Source organism: Piliocolobus tephrosceles, chromosome 11 (genome assembly GCF_002776525.5).
Source record: "Piliocolobus tephrosceles isolate RC106 chromosome 11, ASM277652v3, whole genome shotgun sequence".
NCBI lineage: Eukaryota > Metazoa > Chordata > Mammalia > Primates > Cercopithecidae > Piliocolobus > Piliocolobus tephrosceles.
The window spans coordinates 40127323-40155257 of NC_045444.1; the positions used below are offsets into that span (position 1 = coordinate 40127323).

Here is a 27935-nt window from a genome sequence, read left to right on the forward strand (position 1 = left end):
TCTCAAATATGAGCTGACATTGTCATGACCCAGATGATACTACAATTTTTGCGAGAGACAACAGAGGAAAGCAATGAGGTATCGGATAGAAATGAGGTCAGGATAACACCCAATTTTCTAAGAGATACTCATGAGAAATTGTTTCAGGCCAATTGGATAATAGTAGCTGAAAATGGGAGAAGTACCTTGCAGGTGAGCAAAAAAACTCCTCTCTAATATCTGAAGGGTCTGAACAGTGTGCAGTCTGTGAATTCTTGAAACTCACTAGCTGAAGCTCCTTCTCAGAAGACACTTCAGAGAATAAAGCCCAACTAGAGTGGGAGGAAAAGGAAATGAATGGTTCAGATTAAAATGGATGAGGTAAATGGGGTCAGGAGGTCTCAAGAAATAGAAGGGTAATTTTTTCAACACTTCAAAAAATACAGGAAAAGGTGTTCTATATTTGTGAAATTAGAAATGGTCTTTTGATCAATCCTTTCCCCTTAAAAGACTAGGAAAATTGATCTTATGCAGAAAAGGAAAGAAGGAAGAAAGAAAAAAAGGAAGAGAGAAAAGAACTAGAAGAGCATGACTGATGTAAGAAAAAGATAGAGGTAGAGTGGTATCTCTGCAAACAATGCAAGCACACCAATGCTTTATGCTCATAAGAAGAGGAAAAATGTAATCTAATATTTTAAAAGATGCTAAAATAAATGCTCTAAATGATAGAATATAGGAAAGAACAACATAAATCAAATTTAGAAAAACTGAAATGAGGGACTAGAATGCAGGAAAGAATTAGAAATCAAAGACTAAATCATTTCAGAAATGAAGGTCAAACTTGTAAGAACACATGAGTGAGTAACACTAAGAGAGTATGCGATATGAATTTTAGAAAGGAAAAGGAACAACTAAAAAAATAAAAATTGGAAACTAAATTGTTCAGTTGAAAGTGACACACATAGAAGATAAGCAACAAGACCCAAAATAATAGGATTTCCTAAACAGAAAAACCAATGAAATAAAATGAACATTAATAACTATAGGCCAGGTGCAGTGGCTCACACCTGTAATCCCAGCACTTTGGGAGGATGAGGCTGGTGGATTACCTGAGGTCAGGAGTTCGAGACCAGCCTGACCAATATGGTGTAACTCCATCTCTTCTAAAAATAAAAATAAAAAAGGAAAATTGGCCAGGTGTGATGGTGAGCACCTGTAATCCCAGCTACCTGGGAAGCTGAGGCAGAAGAATTGCCACCACTGCACTGCACCCTGGGCAACAGAGTGAGACTCTGTCTTGAAAAATAAAATAGTAACTATAATTCCAGGAAACTTTCCTGAAAATAAAATTGAAATGATATTGTGAAAAGGAGCACTACATCCCTGTGAGAGTGATCCTTAATGAGTAATGTCAAGATATATTTGAGTAAATCTCCCAAACTTGAAAGATAAAAAAATCAGTTTGGTTTCCAGGGAAATAGATACTTGTAAGAATTAAGGCGGGGGGAAACCCAGATTGTAATCAGAGTTTTCAAAGGAATCCTTTACTCTGGAAATAAATGGAGTTAACATTGAAAAGGTATTCAAGTTTGGTGAGCCATGGACTTTAGACCTATCGAAGTGATTTTCAAGTATAGCAGCCACAGATATAATTATCAACATGGAAGAACTCAAGACTGTTGTTCCTGGTAAATAGAAATAGCATTTGCCCACTTGTTCAGGCCCAAAGCTTGACATGTTTCTTGATGTCTTTATTTGTGTCATAACTCACATTCAATCCAATGGAAAGTTCCAATGGCTGTACCTTCAAAACATATCCGAAATTGGACCTTCCACCCACATTGTTGGTCTCTTAATCAACCATCATCTCTTGCTGGCATGACTACAGTGGCCTTCTTCCTTGTTTCTCTGCTTCCAGTCTTTCCTCCCTCTAATCTGCTCTCTGCACAACAGCCACAATAAGCTATTATACCATGCCTATGCTAAAAATCTCATGATTCCTTACTATTACTTAGTCTGGAATACCTCTCTAACCTGCCCCTTGCTCACTGCAATGCTGGCACAATGCTAGTCCATGATTTCACTCAGTATTGTCCAGCTTACAGGGAGCATCCATTTGCTGTTCCCCTGCCCAAAATGTCCTTCCATAGATGAAAATATGATTGCGCTCCTCTTCATTAAGCATATTTTCAAGTGTATTTGTTCAAATTGACCTTTTCTTTCTAAAACAGTACTATCTCCTTTGCTTTATCTACCCTTACTATTCTTTATATTTCTTCACAGGACTTCTTGATTTTCTGACATATTACAAATCTATTTATTTGTTGCTCTCTTCCCTTCTAAAACATAAGCTTTATGAAGGAAGAGACTGTGTTTATTTTGTTGCTTTCTGTATCCTCAGCACCTCAGGTAGTACCTGGTATGAGATATACATTTTCCTGATACTACTTCTCAATTGAATAAATGAATTCACAAGAGGTGTTACATACTAAAACATAAAGTGTTATCTTTTGTAGAAAATAGATCAATAATAGGTTGTTACTAAAGGCAAAATATGTTGGGGTCATTCTTAAATATTTTTCTTAATTTGTCAAAGAGTAAGATGGCATGCATCTCCAAGAAGTCCCTTTCCAATACCACTATCAGAGTATGTACTAGGCTGAATATGGCTTTGAAATTTCTGTTTTCCAGCAAAGAGAAAAAGCCTTACAAACAATTCAAGCTATAACCCCTATAATTATTAATTAGTGTCTATGCAAGTACCATGCACCTAGCAGAGATTCTTCTAATCAGATTGCATACCTTATGTCTAAAAATCAATTAGTCATTTTGTGAGATGTTTATTTCTCTAAGTATTATGGCATTATACTGTTCTATACTCTTTTAGGAAGCTAAATAGCAATAATGTATCATCTTACTATTTTCAAGAAATCTTCCTTTTATGAAAAGTTAAGAAAATCTGATGTAAGGGATTTAAAAATAATTCAACTTATGTAATTTGATCAGACTATGTGCAACCTACACCGACCTATTTACTACATCATATGACAATGTATCAATTGTTACCTTCCTTAATCCTCTCCAGCTACAGCTCCTAAAAGGTCTTTTGCTTATACGTTCAATCCCTTCCAGTGCCTGGACCACCTGAAATCAGATAGAGAATATATTTCAGCCCTATATGAACTGATACAGGTTTTGCTTCTGGAAGCCCGTGCCCTTTCCTTGTAATATTCAGTGTGTGTTTTGTCTTTTTAATGGGTTGCTGCTCAGATTTTTTTTATGAAAGCACATATAACTCTGCTCTAAATTTCGGCCCCTTGAAACAGCACTTGATGATGCTGTCCAGTTTTTTCTAACGTTTAGCAAGTGGGAATTCTGATCTATACTATTCTCAGTTACTGATGGGAGCCTTAATGCAAGTCATACCGCTTTCCGCAACTCCAGGTACTAGTACTTGGCCATGAGGTTCTGCACCACAGAAAAAGTGAATTGTGTAAACCAAATTCATCCTCTGTATGTTTATGTAATAAGTTTCCTATCTTACTCATTTGCCAATGTGAGAAAACATGTACTCAAAGCATAGATAACTAAATAGACGTGTCCAATAATTCTCCCAAGTGAACAGTAAAATATGCATGTCTGTGGCTCAGAGATACAAACTTTTCAAAAGCAGAGTGGACAGGCATAGATACATATTTGAGATTGAGACTAAGTAAAAATCTGAAGTATCCCGTTTATTAGAAGGTTTTTTCTTTTCTGCATTCATTTGTTCTTCATTCAGTCAGATTAGTATCTTTAAAGTCAATTAATGGTTTTGTAATTACATTTGGCACAAATATGTATTAACTTTATGTTAATTATGGAACTAATGCCATGTTTGAATGTAAACCAAGAACTTTTTGTCTGTAGTCAGCAATTTAATCTTGCTTTTGAGGAATTTGTAATGTAAAATCATTGTTTAGCCTTGTAATAGCTTTCCTTAGGGTTAAGCACTTCTCAATAAGTTTGGTATTAGGCATGAAAGAAGATGCATGAATATATTTTAGTCACAGATATAAACAATGTAATCTTTATTAATACACAGAATAGAACATTCAGTAATGAAGCAATCTAAAAGAACATAAGTTTTAATATTTAGCCAATTTGTTTTTATTTCCTTCCATGCAATAGTATAGGAGTTCAAGAATAGTCAATGGTTATTTGAGTGGAATATGAAAACTGTGTCCTAATTTTAGAGGATTTGGGGAAGTACTCCTAATTCATAATATGTAGCTGCTTCCTTCTTCTATGATACTATGCTATAAACAGGGAATGTCTCTTGATTAGATGCCAATGCCAATTCTGTTCAAAAACTTCAGGAGGAGTTTAGAAATGTATACAGGTTAAGAATGGACACAGAAAAAGAAAAATATATAAGCAGTATGTTTTTCTTGGAGAAATTTTCTTATGAAGTTGTACTATTTAGTTAACAATAGACAGTAACATAAAAAAGATTTGATGACTTAAATAACTGTTTGATTTATTCCCCCCCCCCCTTTTTTGTGTGTTTCCTTTAGATAAGAAATGTTGAAACCAATCAGTGTTTAGACAACATGGGCCGCAAGGAAAATGAAAAAGTGGGTATATTCAACTGTCATGGTATGGGAGGAAATCAGGTAAACTCTCCCTTTTTATCAGCTTCATATTTTAGAGGAAAAATATTGTTAAAACTATCAGTGGAGACCATGGCTCACGTGTTAATAACTATAAACTGAACTTAGTAAATAAATGTGCATTCAAATCTATAACTAATTTGGCTATTTAATTGTCCCAAGGATCTTAAAAGAGCGCTGAAAAATTAAATAAAAAGAGCAACACTTTCAGTGTGCCTACAGTTAATGAAGATATCCAAATATTTTTGACAATCTAATTTATCATGTATGAGCAAATGAGGAGTACATTTTATTCTATTAACTGAATATATAAAAGAATTCCTCCACATCTGTGATGCTTTCCCAATGGTTATTATTCTCTATTTCTTTTCAAATTTTTATGTATATTATGATTTTTAAGAGCTTTTGAAGTTTAATAAAATGTTTAAGTGCATAGTTCAATGTTGAAGGCCGACTAAAACTCTTGGACAGCTTTTCTTGTGTGTGACAAGAGTTCTTGTGCTCTCCTTAAGCATTGGAAAATAGCTTTGCAAGGTGGGCCACGTGGAAGCTATTTGACTGTGAGTCTTCAGGCCAGAGCTATTTTACTGCCATGGCCACTTTGAGAAGTAGAATTTGGAGTTCCTGGGAACTATACCAACAAAGCAGAGTTTGAGGTAGCTGATCCTCTGTAGACAAGTTATCTACAGAAATTTAGGGGAACCGCAAGATTTTTATCCAGAGGTAGAATTTCTGAGTTAGTGTGAACTGAGGTTGCAAAAGTTATCCTGTCTAGCACAATTATGGTTATATTTGTGTCAAGATTTATAAATGTCAAGATTTATTACAAAAATACTTGTTGATTCTTGTATTATAAGGAAGAAAATGAACTCTTGCGTTTTGGCACCATACTTCAAACATGGTCTGTGTTATCCAATGGAGATCATTAAAAGGAAGTTTCTCTCTTAAAAATTCTTAATTTAAAAAATCCTAATTAGCATTCCAAACTGTCAATTTGAGAAAGAAAATATTTAAACAAAATTTCTAAATTACAGCATAGGAAATTGACCTTATGGAGGAAGAGGATAGAAACAACATAGGCAGACTAGTATTCAGTAACAAAGCATTCAGAAATGATTCCATTTATTGTTTCACTGATTCATAATGAATGTGACGGGCCTCTACTGCCAAAAACCAATGGAGTCTGGATGAATTCAGCTGGAAACAACAAAATGGTTAACTGTAAGAGGACTAAATGTGTGAGGGTTTAATTTTCTCACATAACAATTCTAACATTTGTTTAGGACCTCATAAAGAAACCCAAAACTTTATATCTTTCCATTCTTTGGTGTTTAGAGTTAACTTTTATCATCAGCTGCTCAGAAGAGGACTGCTGAAATTCCAGACATCATTTCCACATTCAAGGCAGGAATATCAAAGTCAGGGAAGAACTGCAATAGCCATGTCTGTTTTTCTTCTAGGAAAAGCAAAAGCCTTCCTAGAGGCTCAACACATGTCAATGTATCTCTCTTTGGGTAGAAATGTGTTACTTGGACATCCCTAGTACAACAAAACACCTCACACTCACAATTAACTGCTTCTCACAGTTCATTTACCAAGATATTGGGGGGACATTTAGAAATGTCAACCATAATCTGTTTCAATAACTTAAGGCAAAAAAAAAAAAAAAAATCAACTAATTATCTGCTCCATAATGTCATTCAGAATTTAATGAAATACTACTTATGAAATCTCTCTCATTCTATTGCTTATGAAAATGAGAAAGCTGCCCCAGATGAATTATCTACATAGAATCATTACAGTGCCATGTTAAAAGTTACTTTATTCATCTACACATTTTCAAATACCCAGAAATAAGCTATCCCACTCTACTGCAAACTTCTTGTTGCAGTCCTAGATCTTATTCCTGTTTTCATACCCAGCACTTGCTACAGTTTTGGGACATGGTAGGCACCTAACGAATACTGGGCAAGTAAATAGATGAAAGATTGTATGGTCAGAACAGTTAATTTGTACCTTAGAACTTTGTAGACATTGTCAAGAAATAATGAGCTGTTATTTTCATAATAACTAAAAGTGTATAAAAACAGCTCAGGGATTCATAAAGAAAGTGATCAAATAATAATAAGCATAAAATCTATCCCTACTTTTATTCTAATGTGCTCTACAAGATCAATTTAATGACAAGATAAAAGTGAAAACCATTATTTTTCCATCTACATACTTAATTGCACATACACACACACATGCAAATGTTTTTGAATCCCTTTTTGTTATAACACAAACAATGGAAGCAATTCAGTATTTACCAAGAGGGGAATGGTTAAATAAAGCATGGTGTATGCATAGTATAGAAAGCTATATACCGTCAAAATGACTGAGGGAGGTCTGCATGTTTGTCATTAGAACTTCAAAAGGGAAAAACAATCCAGACAACTTATTTTCAATAATCTCTTTTATGAAAAAATATGTGAACATTTTTCTATATATAGTATCTATATAAGGATGCTATGTAATCTATTATAAATCTATAAAAATCTATCTGGAATATAGATCATATCTGATGAGTGGATATCTGGAAAGAAGACTGACTTGGAAAAGAAATTTTCCTTTTTACCCCACATTTTTCTGCATACAGTAGTACATGTATTTCCTTCATAATTAAATAAGAATGGAGAAATTTAAACTATTGAGACTAGAAGAACATTGTTGTGTTGCATTACCCCAGTCTGATTAATTGGGTAACTTATGGCAAATTACATAATATTTTTGAGTTTTGATATTGATTGTCCATAAAATGAACAAAATATTTCACTCAAATTTTTTCTAAGACTAGGAAAATTCATTAAAAAAATTAACACTAAACATGGCACATACTGGACATGCAATATGTATTGGTCCATTGCCATTAATTAGCCCCTTATTATTTCTATTGATGTTGTCAATTCTCTTATTTCTGAAGTTAAAAAATGTTCATTTGGTGGCTAATGTTAAAAGCAAGATAAAAGCACAACACTTCATTTGGTATCGTTGATCTCAAAACAATGAACAACCTCTCCTGTAACTCTAACAAATATATATTATGGAAAAATTTAACTATCACATAAAACTCAACTATTGTGAATTCTGCTCTGATAGAATTCAATATTTCTAAGATAATTAATACTAGGAACCTGTTTCACTTTTTGTCTTTCTCACTTTAATAAAAAACAGATTTTAGAATTTTATTCTCAGAACTACCCTCCCTGGTTTTTTGCTGTTCTTTTATGTTACCATGGAAGCAGCATTTATTTTTATGGTTATTTGGTTTTGGATGTTTTATAAGTAGCCCCCAACCCATAAAAATTACTCAAGCTTCTCTCTCTTGCTTTTACACAAAAATCACAACAAATGTGAAAATCCTTTTTTAACTTAGTTACTGTTCTAAAAACAGGTATTTTTTTTGTTTGTGGACAATTATACCTTAACCATTTCTCCTTGCACAGGAGTTTTGATAATTTGGGGGTTTTTTAAGGCCTTGCAGACATCAGTAGGAAACTTACTTTTCAGTAGTTGTTAGAAATAATTTTCTTAAACACTCAGATTTCCAGCAAAATCTAAATGGAGTCAATGAAAGTTTTTGTAGCAGGAATACTGCAAAAGGTAACAACTGGAGAATTATTATTAAATTCAACATGACCATTTTGAAGTGTTCTTTTTAAAGCCTTATAAATAAAAACCGTCTTACTGAAAGAATAACAAAATTCAGCACTCCATTTATATCTATTCTTGCATTGATTTCTTTTCATTATCAAGGAAGTTCATGATGATCATAAACACTTTGAAAAGAATACAAAGAATTTGCTTAACTTGAATATAAACTTTTACAAGTGAAAGAACTTACAATTTACTGAAATAAAGTATAGGAGTTAGGAGATTGTCTTCTCTGTACTTCTGAAAGATGACATGGATTCTTGGAAGCACTTCTGTGTCCCCTCAATGTTAATGACTCAGATTTACATATACAGCCCCAACCTCTCTCCTGAGGTCTAGAATCTATAGCCAATTAATTATCATTAATGTCTGCGGACATCTCAAACCCACCTGTTTCCAAACTGAACTCATTTCCTTCCCTTTCACACAGTCATCCAAAATGGAAACCTAACATAGAAACTTACTTCTGAAGTCTGATTAGTCACCAAATCCCAACATTTCTATGGAAAAATGTCCCTACGTCTTAGTCCTTTTATAACCAGGATCTCTACCTTTGTTCTAGCCTATATCTACTTTTACCCATATGGATTTAAAACCTTATTATTTTCGTGACTCATAATTCATGCTACCTTAGTTTAACATCTCATTAAATTTTCAGCAGCTTTCCACTGCCCAAAGAATAAAAGACAAATTATTTCGTATGGTATACAAACCCCTCATAATTGTATCACCATCTGGCTTTCCAGCCTGATCTACCTTGATGTCCCATCAGTCTCCTGTGCTCTAGACATATGTCTGATAATTTCCCATTTCTTGCATGCTTTCAGTGTTTTCCTGTCTTAGCAGTTCATTTACACTGTTCTCTGAAATTGAGCTGTTGGCTACACTCTGCTCCACTAAAAAACTTAAGACACACTCACTGTTGAAAACCCAATAATTTAGCTTCTCTTTTGCTAGCTATTCACTAGCAACTCCTTAACTTAAACAGGACACATTTTAATGGATAAACTATAATTTATTTATTCTTTTTTTTATTTTTAACATACAATATTTGTAAATGTTCATTATTATAAACCAGGCCCATCAATTTCCTTGTAGCTAAAATCTGGTGATCACTAATATTTACTTCTTTAGAAATATGTCTAGAAGTACATTTGCTCAATCAAAGGTTATGCAAAATTAGAAGGCTTTTAAGGTATAGTGACAAATTTTTCTTTTTTCTTAAAGTTTTCAGCCAATTAATAAGATTAATAGCTAAAATAAAAAGGACTCTGATAAACATTTAATACAAATTACCCTCTTTGAGTCTCACAATGATCTTTGAAGTAGATAGTGTTATTATCTTGATTTTACTTATGAATTTAATGGAAATCTTGAGTGATTAGTATCATGACTGAAATGGTAAAGCCTGTGTGAACCTAAGTCTGATTCCACACCGGGTTTATAGTCACTGTATTTGCATTGATTTCCAACCACACTTTCCAGGATTATAATCACAGTGGCCAACCCTGTGTATTATTGTTTTTGTTTTTCATCTTTGCCGTTTTAGTATGGGAGAAACATTTTAACTTGTTTCAACCACATTTCTAGCATTATCAATGCATTTAATGATTTGAAAAACTGGCATTTAAGCATTTCAAAAATTGTTACTGCAAATTTTCTAGTGATACTGTTGCTTATGTTTCCATTGAGGGTTGAAGGGGTTCTTTCTTCTCTTGTCATGTATAAGAGTACTTTGTTAAATATTATTACCCTTGTCATGCATGTTGCAAACACTTTTCTGACTTTTTGTTTACAGTTTGTTTTTATATACAGACTTTTAAGCAGTTCATATACTGCAAACAATGTTTGTCTTAATATTTTCTCTTTTTGGTGTAGAAATGCCATTCATTTTTAAAGTGCTTTGAAACAACATTTATATCCTCAAAACAGCATAAATACCAAAATTGATAACGAGATTACAGTCTCATTAGGAATATGTTATATCTACTCAAACTGACACTAATTTTTATTTAAAATTTACATAAAATAGCTGGGCATGGTGGCATGCATCTGTAGTACTATCTATTCAGAAGGCTAGGGCAGGAAGATCTCTTGTACATAGGAGTTTGAGTCCAGCCTGGGAAATGCAGCAAAACTCCATCTCTAGAAAAAAAATCTGATACATAAAATATATTTATAATTAGGTAAAAATTAAATTAATGTAACATTTATAAAATAAACATTTTACTTTGAAATTAATCGCTATAAAAATTTAAAAATCCAATGCTGTTTTCCTTTGAATAGCAGCACATCTTTAATTAAAAACGAATAAAAATAGCCCCATACGCATTGTACCTTTTCCTTTTAAAGGCAAATAATGTAAAGTAATGGAAAAATATTCACAACCTAGTGAATGCATTTATAATGTTTCTTTTTCTCCCTAGAGCCACTCATTTGGAGAGAGCAAGAAAGCACATGGAAACATTCCATATAATTTATTGCAGTAAATGATTCAGAGCTATTTTTCAAGGTAGCAAGCCTTTAAGGAAGCTTATGCTAGCCATTTATTAAAATGCTATTTTCTGCCAAGATTAAAGAAGAGATCATTAGGTGTTATCTACACTTTTATACAAATGTCTCCTCCTCCTCTAACATCTGATTACTTAAATTGAATCTAACCTTATGACAGGTATATTAAAAATTTAGAGAGTAAACAAATACTTTGTCTCATTACAGATACTCTCCTAGAGAAAGCTTAATTATTTTAGTATTGTGTTCTAATGTAGTCACAGACTGTAATGAATACATTCATTCAACAGATATGTATTCATTTTAAAGTTTGCATTTTTATAAGTACTGTAATTACTTAGAAGCCATTTCAATACTAATTTGGTCTCTTTTTAGTAGCTTGCACAGTGGAATTAAAACTTAACAGGGATTTCACAAAGTAAATTTGCAAGTTAAGTAGAATGGCCTATGAGGAAAGAAGGAAAATCTACCATTCATTAAATGTTTAAATGAGTTGGATACATGCAAGCTAGAAGAAAGCAGAGTTACCACAACTTCTGTAGAAACAGGAATTATTACAGGAGCCTTTCATTATCATTGATGCTTGACTGGGAGAACTTCTCTGGTCTTTGCTGGCTTTGTCCTCCTGTCAGGAGATTATACTATACTTGGGATGGAATGGTGTCTTAGTCTGTCTGGGTTGCTCTAATAAACATACAATAAACTGAGTGGTTTAAGAACAACAGAATTTTATTGTACACAGTTCTGGAGGCTGAGAAGTCTAAGATGAAGACACCAGCAGATTTGGTATCTGATGAAGGCAAAGTTCATTGAACCTTCTTGTTGCCTGCTCACATGGTGAAAGAGAAGAACTAGATCTCTGGGGTTTCTTTCATGAGGACACTAGTCTCATTCCTCAGGGCAGAGACTTCGTGACTTGATCACCTTCTAAGGGCCCAGACTTCTAAGACTGTCACACTGGGGACTGGATTTCAATGCTTGAATTTGGGAGGGGGGACCCAAGCATTTAGACCACAACAAATGATAATTTCAGTCAATCATTCATCCAACAAAACCTGATTATCCTACTCGATAATAAACACTCTAGGTAGTATATGACTAAGGGGAAAATATCCAAAGAAAAGGAACATTTCACTTTGGCTAGTTTTTTTTAGGGGATCATGAGTTATCTCTTTACCCACAAGTTCTTCAAACAATGAAGTTTGACGTTTCCTTTCAAGTAAATCCAATAGGCTCTGCAATCATTGGATTAGTCAGTTGTCAACAAAGCCTTAGGATACATGTCAGTGACTCTCTTATCTCCTTGCTACTCTGTTCAGTCTTGATTCTTCACATTTCATTTTTCTAGAAAATTAATCCCCTCAAGTTTATCTTTAAGGAGGTGTCAAAGTTGTACCATTTCCTGGGTTTGCAGCCATTGTTTCAAACTCAGTGTGTCTATAATTACCTTATCTTTTATCCCAAGCCTTTTGTCCTCTAATCTCTTTCTTTCATCTTTTACATTTTTCTCTCTCATCTTTCATCACCCCGTGCTCACTACAAACTGGACCCTAAGCCCTGGGGATTCATTCTACTAGTCTTTTTAAAACCTATTTCTTATTTTCCTCCATTAATAACTCAACTTTCTAAATTTGAGCCTTGACTGCCCCAGACTTGAATTACTACAATGATTTTCAGTGTAGTTGCCCCAAACTCCAGCCTGTCCCTATCTTCATTCCACCTTCCTTAAATAATTAACTGATGACTCCTAAATTATCACTCCCAGACTAGCAAAACATACAAGCACCAGAAAAACCCTGAAAAAGTTCCTAGTTATTACAGGATAAAATTGGCATTGTTTACACAATTTGACCCCTTTCTGCTCTACTCCATCAACTTTATTGACCCTGACCAGACTTGTAAAAAATTGTTATTGTTAGTCGTTTTTCTTATAGCTTTGCCTTTTTTTTTTTTTTTTTTTTTTTTTTTTTTTTTGAGACGGAGTCCGATCTGTCGCCCAGGCTGGAGTGCAGTGGCCGCATCTCAGCTCACTGCAAGCTCCGCCTCCCGGGTTTACGCCATTCTCCTGCCTCAGCCTCCCGAGGAGCTGAGACTACAGGCGCCCGCCACCTCGCCCGGCTAGTTTTTTGTATTTTTTTTAGTAGACACGGGGTTTCACCATGTTAGCCAGGATGGTCTTGATCTCCTGACCTCGTGATCCGCCCGTCTCCGCCTCCCAAAGTGCTGGGATTACAGGCTTGAGCCACCGCACCCGGCCAGCTTTGCCTTTTCTTAAACCCACTTGCCATGACCTTTCCATGCTTTATTATTTTTTATTTTTATTTTTATTTTTTTGAGGCAGAGTCTTGCTCTGTTGCCCAGGCTAGAGTGCAGTGGCACGATTTCGGCTCACTGCAACCTCCACCTCCTGGGTTCAAGTGATTCTCCAGCCTCAGCTGGAGAGTAGCTGGGATTACAGGTACCTACAACCATGCCCGGCTAATTTTTGTATTTTTAGTAGAGACAGGGTTTCACCATGTTGGCCAGGATGGTCTGGAACTCCTGACCTCAGGTGATCCACCCACCTTGGCATCCCAAAGTGCTGGGTTTACAGGTGTGAGCCACCGTGCCTGGCCACTTCTATAACTATGTAAATTCTATCAGTCTAGTAGCAGAACTTCAAAACCCACCATCTCTATATAGTGCTGTATTTTTTCTGCTTTTCAATATACATTTATATTTCCTTTGAACTTACACTGCAGAATTATTTCTCATGTTTTTAACTTATATATTATTTCTTAATATTTTATTCTTTAATCCTTATGTTGTCATTCGATTATGTATGTTTCATTATCCTATCTGCAAAAATAAATTGTAATCTTGTTTTGGACACAATAATTTGTTGTTATTCTTAAAAAAATAAAATCCCCCTACAGGAATAAACACTTATTAAAAGAATGAACAAGTAAATAATTCTTATAAAAATGTTTAAAGTTACCCAAGAGCCTACTGTTATCACAAAAATAGCTTCAAAATTCTGACTACATAAAGTAAAATCATCTTCCTGGAGGATGAAATTGTTCCTATAGAAATGTGTGGATTTGGAGCTGTGGTAACTGAAAATGAATATCAAAAGATATCCATGTTCTAACCCCTGGAGCTTGTGCCTTATATAGCAAAAAAGATTTTGTTGACATTATTTTGTTAAAGATCTTGAGATATGGAGATAATCTTGTGTTATCTGGATAGCCATGCTACCACATGTATCCTTATAAAAGGGAAGCAGAGGTAGAAGAAAACAGAAGAGAAGATCATGTGACCATAATGGCAGAGCTTGGAGTAATGTGGCCAATAAGCCAAGGAATGGTTGCAGTCACAAGAACCTGGAAGAAGCCAGGGCTGGATTTTTCCCCCAGACCCTCTGGAGGGAAAGAGGCCCTGCTGATACCCGATTCCCACCCAGTAAAGCTGATTTTGGACTTCTGGCCTCCTGAAATGTGAGAGAATAAATTCCTGTTTAAGCTGCCAAGTTTGTGATAATTTGTTTGATCAACCACAGGAAATTAAGGGCTCACAAAGAAAATTCTAGAAACAGTTATAGCTCAGAGTTCATAACTAGCCCACTTATTTGGACAAAATGTTCTAAGATACTAAACCTTCCTCAAAGTTGGAAACATACACGATTTCATCCTGATACTTCTAAAAATGATGTGATAGCTAGAAAGAATGGACCTAAATTATATAGTACTGATTCTTCAGAAAGTTTTAATTATAGAATTTTTGTTTTTAGAGATTCTATTTTAACTAAAATTTTTTATTCTCTACCATCATAGTAATTGTAAATAACATTGTCAATGAATTATAAATCCTATATTAATAAAAATATAAAATAACTAAAATGAAATCCTTAAAATATTAAATGATAATGGCTCCTTCTGTTACTAGTTAATAAGTCCTGCATAGGAGTATTAAAATTGTTTTATCCAATAATTGAGCAAAAAATCAACAAATAACATTTTCCTGAGTCAAGCAAATTACATTTATATTAGAGGAACATCTGTGAAAACTTGGAGTTGATAAAAACTTGTAGGAACTTGTGATTTGATCCTGCCGGGTGTTGCCTGGCCACAGTATTTTCTGGCATAGAAACGTTAAATATGTCGCGTTTGACCCTTTTCTTTCCCTGACAAGAGTTACTCAAAAATCGTAAGTTTTTTTTTTTTCTTAATGTCTCCTAAAAATTGAAAACTAGTGGCTGTTTTTCAGATTTATCTTTTAAGTATTATACAGTCTAATTTTATGTTTCTACCTATTGATTGTCAACATCTACCATGTAAGACCTTTTTTCAAAAGTCTTAGAAAAATTGTCAATTCAAGTCAATCTAGAAAACATCTTTTCCATTTTCATAAAGTATTTAAAATCAGTTTCATGGAATCCTACATTCATTTAAGTAAGTCACAACTTCGATTCTTCGGTTCTTTGCTTTCTAGCTATGAGTACAAAGTTGGTTATATGATTCCTTGTGTCAATAACATTAGAAAACAGCTTCATAAAAGTTCAGATATTCCTGGTGTTAAAATCATAAGGATGTCTACTATGATTCTTGATAAGAAAAAGCAGTACATGGAAAAGTGACTATGGCACCAACAAGGGAAGGACACCAGACCAAATTGGAGAAGACAGTGTCTAAGAAGGCATCTTAGAAAATAACAAAGTATGTCAGTGCAAATAGTAGGACAAAAAAAAATTATTCTGTTGATTAATTGGTTAAAGTATATCACCATCATCCAATGCATAACAGAGATTAATATTACATTTCTATAAGGCTTAAACATTAAAATGATATTCTTTTTTTAATGTACATAAACATGTATCAGTTTTATGAATGGGATTCTAAGAATATTTGGAAAAACTGCCCTTAAAGTGAAATATCACAGAAAGTGTATAAAGCAGAAAGTTTACTACCCTGGTTTAATAAAACCCCAATACGTACACAGACACATACACATAGACACAAAGGCGTACCTCAACTGTCAAGACAGCTTTTCTTACTGAAAATGGAAAGCCGTTACCTGAAAATTTTACTAAAAGGAAAATGTTTTGCTACTAACAGCATCCACTTTGTACCCATTACCCACCAATTTATCTCCTCTACAGCTCCTGTTATTTACAGATGGACTGCAAGCTCTCTGCTAACTTTACCAAGATGGACTTGTCTCCATTAAACTAGATATTTATTCCCAGCAGAACTTATTACTCCTGTGTGCTCTTTTAATCTTCTGACCCTCATTCTTTCTCTACCTTGTCTTCAAATATTTTTCTCCTGTTTTATGCCTAATTCCTTTTGACTTGAGGCTATAACCTTACTCATTACTGTGAAATGTATTCTTGTTCAAGTAACCTTCTGGCCAACATTTTATCATATTTAATATTTTTAATTAAATGATTTGAATGCATGAGTCTATGTGAAGAATATTAAGGTCTTTTGAAATACTCTCCTATTCCCCATCACCCTTCGACTAGCTGTATGCCTATTTTTCATTGAGGACATAATTATTTTCACCATAACCATTTTAAGCATTTTATAATAGATAATATAACTTTATCTTGGCTTAATCCATGTAGTAACAGTTTATTATTTTCTGGGTAAGGTAAATAATGTCTATGATTTCTACATTAACAGTGTTGCCTGGCCCACTTTTATATTCTTGAGAAGGCAAGCAGAATCCATGCTTATGATTAGTTGCTTTGCTGTACCTGTGATTGTCTTCATCTTAATGCATTTGCAATTCCATCCTAGTATGACAGTTTTGGAAGAAATTAGGCAAGCATATTCATAGTTTTTTGCTTTTTAAATATGAAAACTGATTTTTTCAGAAATGAAAAGATAGCACAATAAAGCCAAGATGACATAAAACTAGACAAGAAATTCATGTTCGAATATTTGACTAGGCAATGCTAATACTTTATCTCAGGAAGAAAAACATTAAGTTTAGAAAAAGAAAACATCTGAAAAAATATGCAAGTGAAATGAAAATATTTGATATAATATTTTATAGCACAAAATACATTTTATATTCTATATCAAAAGGATTCCTTGCTTAAAACTTACCAATTTTTAAAAGGAGTCATCAAATATAAAATACTATTGAAAGCAGCCCAATGTGAGGAGACTAATCAAATGTAAGCTACACATCAATATGGCTAAAAAAAATGTTTTAGATATGTCATTTAAAGTTAACTATCCTGTATATATTTTGCCTTGCTATGAATATAGACACAGTGGTCATACTATGTCAGCAAAGTATCTTCTATTATATATTTTACTTGCCCTAATTATATACTCATGTCAAGTAAAAAGGAATTGGATCTGAGAGATGAGATTGTCATTTTTCTATATAAATGATGAAAAATTATTTCTAATTTTTATTTTCCAAATCTATTCTTACCATTAAAAGCTGTCTTTATACTGAAGTATGTCTAATATATTTTTCTTTGCACAAGAAATTTTTATATATGTTTTCTAGGATTTTATTGCATTCTACACTGATTTGAAGCATGTATTAATATGAGATGGTTTTTTCTTTTTAATTACTTACATCATATATAATTAAACATATAAAATATATATATATACTTGTTATAGAGAGATAGATATCCCTGGTTAAATCCACTTGGACACAAGATTTAATATAAATAGGCACACAAACCATATACTCGATCTCATAGGGAATACAAAAGAATCATTAGCAATACACCAAGCATTCATAATGCTCTACAGGAGGCATTCAAAAAAAGGTCTGATAAGGACAGGAATGGAATGGGTCTAAAAGACTCCACAAAGCACTTGGCGTGCACAGAGAGCAGAGGGTGAATAAGGACAGCAAGGACACTGTGACAAATGGAATTGAAAGTCTGGAGTGGGACAGTGGAAAATTAAGTTTTATAAGTAGAGGAGCTAAGATTACAATAAACGGTAAATGTCAAGCAAGGGAATTTTGACTTGAGGGAACAAAAGCCATGAGCTTTCAGACTACAAATGTTGTCAAAGGATAGTGTGTAATAAGCATCATGAAAATACTTGGACATTCACTTTTGTTATTAAAAATGACACAGTGAATTCAGCCAAATATGAAAAGGACTTTTTATTCATGTTATTTAGTATTGAAGTATAATTTCACAGCAAGCAGGGGCAGACTGTAGAACCTTTTTCAATTCATTTCTTTTATTCTGCTATCAAAGGATTTGATCCAATACAAAGCATGAAGCTGCATGTGGTGTATACAGAAATGATACCTTTCCATTAAAGGAAAAAGGCTTCAGTAGGTAACCATGGAAACAGCCTAGTGTCCATTCCAATTTCTAATAGAAAATCTTGGTCTTCTAATGAAAACCTACCAGATAAACATATTTCTACTCCAACTCTCTAGTTCTAACTCTCTAAAAAGATTTGAAATATTCATTTAATTTAAAAAAGTAAAATGTGTTTATGACTGTAACATGCAAAATTTGATTTTCTTTTAACCAAAAAAATTCAAACTTGCATTTTAAGATAACACCAAGGAATGATCAAAGCAGTCTTGATAGCTCACTGTGGCCAGTGTCCAATTCATGATTTACACATTACTGAGAGCAAGTGCCACTTCTGGGTGGCAGAAATTGTCATGTTCCAATCCACCTAACAAAGAGACCTGATTTTTTTTTCTTTACTCAGTGAGTAAACCAAGTGACGCATGAGCTGGGCTTATTTTTTATTGTTATACTTTAAGTTCTAGGGTACATGTGCACAATGTGCAGGTTTGTTACATAGGTATACATGTGCCATGTTGGTGTGCTGCAGCCATTAACTCATCATTTACATTAGGAATTTCTGATGTTCCCTGCCCTGTGTCCAAGTGTTCTCATTGTTCAATTCCCACCTATGAGTGAGAACATGTGGTGTTTGGTTTTCTGTCCTTGCGATAGTTTGCTGAGAATGATGGTTTCCAGCTTCATCCATGTCCCTGCAAAGGTCATGAACTCATCCTTTTTTATGGCTGCATTGTATTCCATGGTATGTATGTGCCACATTTTCTTAATCTGGTCTATCATTGATGGACATTTGGATTGGTTCCAAGTCTTTGCTATTGTGAATAGTGGCACAATAAACATACGTGTGCATGTGTCTTTATAGTAGCATGATTTATAATCCTTTGGGTATATACCCAGTAATGGGATGGCTGGGTCAAATGGTATTTCTAGTTCTAGAACCTTGAGGAATCGCCACACTGTCTTCCACAATGATTGAGCTAGTGTACGCTCCCACCAACAGTGTAAAAAAGCGTTCCTATTTCTCCACTTCCTCTCCAATCTGCACTTATTTTTTAAATATAGGAATCTTATGTGGTATTACATATAAATCTAACATAAGCACATGGCCCCCAATTTCTGACTTAAGCTTTTAGAGACAAGTTAAAATTGATCTCTAGGATCCCTTGTACAGAGGAATTTCATATAATTTTTGTAGCTCATGCCAGCTCTAGGAGGTACAACATAACCTTCCCCCTCCCCTGGCATGTGTGCTGTGTTGACTTTCTTCCAAAAATTACAGTGTGGAAGAGGAGAGTGGCAACTTTACAATGGAGAACTATTGGCAAATACTACCTTGAGTATGTAATCAAGATTCTATAATATGAGTCATAGTGATACCATACACCCTTGATATGATGTGATGAGAATGGCACTGTACCCTTGTGGTCTTCCACCCCCAACCCTAGACCCCTAATCCAACCATGAGATAAACATTAGAAAAATTCAAACTGAGAGATATTCTATAAAGTGCCTGATAAGTATTTCTCAAAACCATCATCAGAAAGATAAAAGTCTGAGCATCTATCAGAGTAGGCTGAGGGGATATGATGACTAAAAATGTATTGTGAGATGGGATCTTGGAAAAAAAGGAGCGTGGATTGAATTTGAGGGGAACATGATGTAAAAACCTAATGAAATCTGAATAAATGCTGGAGTTTATAAAAGTATCACCAAGAAGTGAAATGCTAAGTGTGTGGAAAGAACATGGGACTTGGAGCCTGACAGACCATGATTCCAAGACTGGCTCTCCCACTTGCAAACGGAGTGACTTTGTAGAGCTTCTTTAACCTTTGCAAACCTCATAATCCTAATTTTCAAAAGAGGAATAACACTGTATGTGCTATATCATATTTAATATACAGTGTATTTTAAATGGCAGCTGTCTTTCCTAACACACACAAACAGTTGCTCCCAAAATGTTCTTTCTCCCCTTGCTTCCAGCCCAACATCAAAAGGCTAGCACCTCTGACCCTCTGTCTGGAGGTTTGCACTCCAAAGGCTGCTATGCCCATCAGTCACATTAAATTCTGCTCCCTGGAAGCTCACCTCAAGCAAAAGGTGAGGGCAGATGATGTATAAATATCTCAGCCCTGTCACTCTTTGAGGGACAAATTCTGACATGCTTATTCTATAGTGGTTGCCAGAGATCCCCAACAGAATTAAGCTCTAGTTATCCATAGTGTAAACAATTAGAAAATTTACCATGTATTAGCCTTTTTCTCTTCCCTACCACCACACTTGTCTTTTCTGAGATCATATTCCTAATAAACTACTTGCACTTGAATTACTGTCTCAGTGTCTGCATTTGGGGGAACCCAAACTAAATAGATCCTGCTCTTAGTTTGCAGCAATACTGAATGCTGTAAGTAAATAAGATTTCTTTAAACTTGAAACCATCTAGAAAACTTTGGTATTATTTGCACCCAATGCAAGCATTGTGGTAATAACTGCAAGGTAAATTTTGAATATTGTATCTGGTAAAGAGTACTTTTCCCTTTACAGATAGAGAGTTGTAAATGATACATAAGTATATCATTATGTCATTTAGTACATTATGATTTGGCTTTCCAGTCTTTTTATATATGTAACAATTTTATCTAATTACATGCTTGAATATATCTGGTATAGTATATACCAGAGTTTTAGGAAGTGTCTAAAGATATAAGCGAAAACTTTTAAAATTATATGAAATGTTACAAAAACACCTGTAAAAGACATTCAGATGGGAGAGCAAAAAGTCTTTTATTATTTTTCAGCTATTAAACTGAACACTAAAATGAATATAATAGTTTATATAGGTATCATGTGAATGATATATATTATTGTTGTTATGTCTATTTTAAATTCACAGGCTTAGATCAGTAAGAACCTCAAAGACCAGATATGTTGCTGCACAATGGTACCAACTAATGAGACAGGCATAAAGGAAAACTATGTATGTATGTATGTATGTTGCCCATTGCTAAAGAAGAATACCTTATTTAGGAGTCAACATTCTTCCCTTGAAATATATGTTCAAGAGCCAGTTCTTCATAGAATAAATATTTAAGGAATGATACAGTTGAAAAAAAATAGACAAATATACCATCAAGAGAAAGATAAGTTGCTAGAAGACCATTATGAAAAGAACGGAGTTCAAATGAGGTTGGAATAGTAGGAGAAATTCTTACAGAAATGATAGCACTGGGTTAAATGTATTTGTATTGAATTCAGCAGTTCATGAAGGTCATGTGTAATTTGGATAAACCAGACACATTCAACACACAGAAAAATATGTTGAATAAATAGATGATTGAATAGCTGAGAAATAGAATGATGGAGATGCATCGTGGAAAATGGTGTTTCACATGGTGAGAACCATTCTAGCTTTTGCATGTTTCCTTTTTCCTGATGGTCCCATATTAGTTTTCTATTGTTTCATAACAAATTGCTACAAATTTAGTGGCTTAAAACAACACAAAATTATTATTTCACAGTTTGTAAGAGGAATTCAGGCACAATGTGGCTGGGTTGTCTGCTCAGGGCCTCACACAGCTGAAATTCAGGTGTTGGCCAGAGCTGTGATCTCAGTTGAGCCCCAGGGGATTCCTCTTCCAACCTCCCTGGTTCCTGGCAAAATTCAGTTCCTTGCAGCTGTAAGATTGACTTCCTATCTTTGTTTGTTGTCTGGTTCTCTGCCAGGGTTGCTCTCTGCCAGCAGCTAGAGCCTGCCCTCAGTTATGTGCCATGTAGCTCTCTCTAAATCATGGCAGTTTTCATCATCAGGCCAGCTGGAGATTCCCTCTCTTCAGTGCTAACCCAAGGTTATATCTAATATCTTTGTAATATAATGTAATGTGATCTCAAAATGACCGTCCTGTCATGGCCACAGTCTGTCCCACACTGAAGAGAAGGAAGTTATATAGGGCATGTATACCAGGGGACAGAAACCTTGGATCATCTGCAAATTATACATCAGTCACAAAAAAAGCAACCTCTGTACATTCAAGCATAATTCGTGGGATATATTTTGGAAGGGATTCCCAACTCAACTTAAATTTGCAATTTATATTCTTCAATACTGCAATAGTAAAATATGAGTATCTGCAGCATAATATTTATAAATTAGATTTCCCAAATTGTAGACTTCCTTTAAAACCCTTCAGGGCAGAGTCAAGTATTTAAAAAAATACATAAAATTTAACATCGGTAATGTTTAAAATGGGAAGATTTAACAATGAAGTAGAAAAGAGACATGTCAGTCACATTTTGTTATTATATTACTGCATATTGCTTATTGTATTATCTTGCACTCTTGCTCTGTTTCCCATAAAGACTAGGGAATTTCAAAGACAAATTGTTTTCATTTCAATTCAGTTAGTAATTATTGGACATTAGTCTCCTACTAGAACAGTTTGCACAGGGATTCAAAATATATCCTTAGCATTGTTACTGAATCCACGAGATTTTTTTTAAAAGAACCTAAAACCTGATAGGAAAAGACGAGATAGAATATTATCAAATGTAGATATTATGCATGAATATTGCACAGAAAATCACTAATATTTAGATATTACTTGAGGCAAATGCTTTGTTCAGAGCTTACAGGAATTTGTGTTATTCAATCTGTAAAATAGCCCATGAAAGAGGAGGCATATATTTATCTCTCTTCTCAGATGAGGAATCCAACATTTTGACAGAGACTCCCAGTAACTCTGGTCCTGAGTCATAGCTCTCAAACTTAGGTTTGTGTAATCTTCCAGAGCTCATTTTTCCAGTATTATCCAATTCCAAATATATACAGATATGATATCTGCAGTACAATGGCAGATAAGCCATCTGGGTAAAAATGCTAAGAGAGTGCTAAATGAAGAAAGTGAAGAATGTATGAAGACTTTAAGGAGACTAGTCTTTTGCTTGGCAAAGTGGAGTGGGAAGGATAGTCCTAGTGATGTGATCAGCACATACCTGGTCAGGGATGGAAGAATGAGATGGCTTGCTGAGTGCAAATCAAAAAAGCATCACTTTGTTATATTGAGGTGAAAGCAGAAAGAGTTAATGCTTTACAGATGATATTGAAGACAAGATGAGAATAGTGAACATAAGGTGCATACCCACATCCTGTTTTTAGTTATAGAATTTTAGAGCATTAAAGCTATAAAAAATAAGTGATACCATCTAGATGTGTAAGAGTAAGTTAAGAGTATACAGCCAGATGCTACTTACTCCTCCTGACCCTCCTCTGCGCAAACCACTGAGCTAACAGCCTATAGATGAAACCTGAAATCAATTCATGCATAGGAAAAGGTGCTTTCTGGGAATAAACTTGGCAGCTCCACTGGTGAATTCAATTCCATCTATGAATTCTCCACGCTGACTTCAGGATGATGTGATATGTGGAGGAAGATAATATTTAAAAAATAATTTGCATTGCTAAAGGTATAATTTTTGTTGCTAAACAGTTTTCCCTTTGATTTCAATACAAATTTTCTTGGGTTATTTTTACAGATGAGAGAGAAAATCATTATGACAAGTTTATTTTCTTATAAGTTAAATATCTGGATTTTTTTTTTTTTTTACATACTTTTCAAATTGACTACGTTCCAAATACCTAAAGAGATCTCCCAGAGGATGCAAAGGTCCAAAATGACTAAATAATGGGTGTGTAAAGAGAATTTGAAGCACGTGGACAAGTAGTGGCAAATAGCAGAGCTTCAGGTTCAGAGAGACCTCTGTCATTAAGCAGCTTGGACATACTGGGTGAATCCTGTAACTTCTTTGGCTTCAGTTTCATTTAGAAAGCGAAGCTGTTGGCATAATTTGATATATATCAAACTGTGAGCTTTTATAGTAAATATTGTCCTGAGGAACTCTAACAAAAGTATTTTATAATTTAAAACTAAATGTAGGAAAATCAAAACCTATATGATAAAGCTGCACCAAACATACATGTAGACATTTTGAATTCAAATATCTATTCATTTGTAAACTATACCTTAATAAAAAATAAAACAAAAATGAATACGTGTATTCGTATCTAGGAATACATTGTTTTATTACTCTTTGCTTCATTGTGCTTCACAGATATTGCACTTTTTAACAAATGGAATGTTTGTGGCAACCCTACATGGAGCATGTCTATTGGCCTCATTTTTCCAACAGCATGTGCTCACTTGATGTCTTGGTGTCATACTTTGATAATTCTCCCAATATGTTAAACTTTTTCATCATTATTTTATCTGTTATGATTATGATCAGTGATTTTTTATGTGACTATTGTAATTGTTTTGGGGTGCTACAAATCGTACCCATGTAACAACAGCAAACTTAACTGATGAATGTTGTATGTATTCTGACTGCTCCACGGACTTGCCATTCCCTCTCTCTTGCTCTTCAGGACTTCCTGTTCCTAAAACAACAATATTGAAATTAGGCCAGTTAATAACCCTACAATGGCATCTGTGTTCAAGTGAAAGGAAAAGTCACATGTTTCTCACTTAAAATCAAAAGCTATAAAAGATTAAGCTTAGTAAGAAGGTATGTCAAAAGCCGACATAGGCCAAAAAGTAGGCTTCTTGCACCAAACAGCTGGCAAAATAGTGAAGGCAAACAAAAAATTCTTGAAGGAAATTGAAAATGTTACTCTAGTAAACACATAAATGAAAAGAGAGCAGACAGCCTTATTCCTTATATAGAGACAGTTTTAGTGGTTTGGATAGAAGATCAAACAAGCTATGAAATGCCTTTACGCCAAAGCTTCACCACAGCAGGGCCCTAACTCTAATTCTATGACGGGCGAGAAAGCTGCAGAAGAAAAGTTGGAAGCTAGCAGAGGTTGGTTTATGAGTTTTAAGGAAAGAAGTTCTCTCTATAACTTTAAAGTGCAAAGTGAAGTAGCAAGTGCTGAGGGAGAAGCTGCAGCAAGTTATCCAGAAGATCCAGCTGAGATCATTGATAAATGTGAATACAGTAAACAACAGATTTTCAACATAGACAAAACAGCACTCGATTGGAAGAAGATGCCATCTGGGACTTCCATAGCTAGAAAAGCGAAGTCAATGCCTGGTTTCAAAGCTTCAAAAGACAGGCTGATTCTCTTGTTAGGAAAAATATAGTGAGTGACTTTCAGTCAAAACCAATGTTCATTTACCATTCCCCAAATCCTAGGGCCCTTAACAATTACGCTGAATCTACTCTGCCTGAGCTCTGTAAATGGAACGACAAGGCCTGGATTACAGCACATCTGTTTACAACATGGTGTACTAAATATTTTAAGCTCACTGTTGAGACCTATTTCTCGGGGGAAAGAAAAAGATTCCTTTTAAAATATTACTCTTCACTGATAATTTACTCGGTCACTCAAGACCTCTGATGGAGATGTACAAGGAGATTAATGTTTTAATGTCTGCTAACACAATATTCATTCTGCAGACCATAGATCAAGGAGTAAGTTCAACTTTCAAGTCTTACTATTTAAGAAATACATGTTCTAGGACTCTAACTGCCATAGTGATTCCTGTAATAGATCTGGGCAAAGTAAATTGAAAACTTTATGGAAAGTATTCACAATTCTAGATACCACAAATAACATTTGTGATTCATGAGAAGAGGTCAACATATCAACAATAACAGGAGTTTGGAAAAAGCTAACCCCAACCCTCTTAGATGACTTTGAGGGGTTCAAGACATCAGTTGAGGAAGTAATTGCAGATAGGGTAGAAATAGCAGGAGAACTAGAATTAGGAGTGGAGCCTGAAGATGTGACTGAATTGCTGCACTCTCATGCTAAAACTTTAATGAATGAGCATTGCTTCTTATTAATGATCAAGGAAAGTGGTTTCTTGAGATATAATCTCCTATTGAAGATGCCATGAACACTGTTGAAATGATAACAAAGTATTCAGAATATTACATAAACTCAAGTTGATAAAGCAGTGGCAGGTTTTGAGAGGATTAATTAAAATTTTAAAAGAAGTTCTACTGTGGGCAAAATGCTATCAAATAGCATCACATGCTACAGAAAAATCTTTAGTGAAAGGAAAAGTTGATTTATGTGATAAACTTCATTGTTGTCTTATTTTTTAAAATTACTACATCCACCTAAATTTCATCAGTCACCACTCTGGTCAACCTGCAGCCATCAGCATTGAGGCAAGACTCTCCATCAGCAGAAAGATTATCACTCACCGAAGGCTAGGATAATTGTTAGCATTTTTAGCAATAAAGTATTTTTAATTAAGGAATATACATTGTTTTTTGAGACACAATACTACTGCACACTTAATATGGCTACTATATAGTGTAAACATAACTCATAGGCACGGGGAAACAACATGTGTCTTTAAATTTGATACTTGTTTTATTGTAGTGATCTGAAACTGAACCCACAGAATCTCTGAAGTATGCCTGTGTATACGCATGTACATACATACACACTCACACCCCCTTCATCTGTGGATAAAAAAAAGGAAAGGAAGAAACCCTGTGGCAAGATAGAGCAAGTAGAGGGTGTTTAATTCCTGAGTCCTTTGCAGAAAGAGAGAAGATTCAGGTCCCAATAATACAGCAATGCCTTTCCTTTCTTGCTTTGTAACTTGTACTGCTAGAACAAGGTTTCATTAGCACAGGCTCACGCTAGAGATTTGAGCAAACTTTTGTTTGTAGTTTTTCTAAAAGGTCATGAAAAAAGAGTATTTTAAAAGAAGTAACTATATATACATTAAGATTTTCAACATAATACAATTGGTAAAAAAAAAAAAAAAAATGTGGACACCTAGTCTTTCGTTATGTTAAATTAATTTAACAGAATATTTTAGATCCTTCTCACAGAAGTCCTTGAAATTATTTAGATGTTGTTTTAGGTATTTGAAGAATCTTAAAATGTCTTTGGACATTCTCCCTAAAAAGAAAAATCTAGAACAAACCATACATGTAGGTGAAAAATAAAGAATGCTTACCATCTGATATGATTTGACTGTGTCTCCACCAAAATCTCATCTTGAATTGTAGCTCCCATAATCCCCACATGTCATGGGAGGGACCTGGTGGGAGATAATTGAATCATGGGGGCAGGTTTTTCCCATGCTGTTCTCATGATAGTGAATAAGTCTCACAAGATTTGATGGTTTTACAAAGGGCAGTTTCCCCGCACACGCTCTCTTGCCTGCCACCATATAAGATGTGCCTTTGCTCCTCCTCCAACTTCCACCACAATTGTGAGCTTCCCCAGCCATGTGGAACTGTGAATCCATTAAACCTCTTTCCTTCATAAATTACCCAGTTTTGGGTATGTCCTTATAGCAGTGTGAGAGTGAACAAAAACATCATCTATGAAAAGAAAAATATTGAGATTAAAAGGAATTGAGATTTGAATTGGCTTTATATATAGTATCATCCATTATAGATAGTACTCATTTGATTACAAGATAAATTCAGAGGAAGAAATCATTATGACCCCAATAAAGTATATATAAAATCAGTAAAATCACCTAGTCACGTTATAAAACACCTTTATGAAGATATAGCTATAATAGAAAAGTATTTTGAAAATGGTTATTTTATGCTGGTGGAAAGTATAACTGGATGTTAAAATTTCAGCCCAGATACCAAGATACAATAAATATGAAATGTAAAATCAGAATTCCCTATGCAAAATTTGCAATGGCAATCAAAAATCAGATTTTCCTGTGCAAAATTTGAAAAAACACTTTGGAAATCTGATTCTGTGACATTAGACACTTCAACCAGCATGAGGAGGAAAAGGATGTATGTTAGTTTGCTGGAGCTTTTGT

General features: G+C 34.5%; 1 protein-coding gene across 10 annotated transcripts in view; it reads left to right on the forward strand.

Annotated features, from left to right (window-relative positions):
- Nucleotides 1-27935, forward strand: part of GALNT13 (polypeptide N-acetylgalactosaminyltransferase 13) — a 594017-nt gene that overhangs the window by 544361 nt on the left and 21721 nt on the right. For 8 of the 10 annotated variants that reach the window (XM_031936436.1, XM_031936437.1, XM_031936435.1 and 5 more), the window contains one exon: nt 4536-4634. The exons of 1 other annotated variant lie outside the window; for it this stretch is intronic. In XM_031936436.1, the coding sequence (XP_031792296.1) occupies nt 4536-4634 (99 nt within the window). The remainder of the gene's footprint in view (nt 1-4535; nt 4635-27935) is intronic. One more of the 10 variants, XM_023217516.1, reaches the window with a different exon arrangement.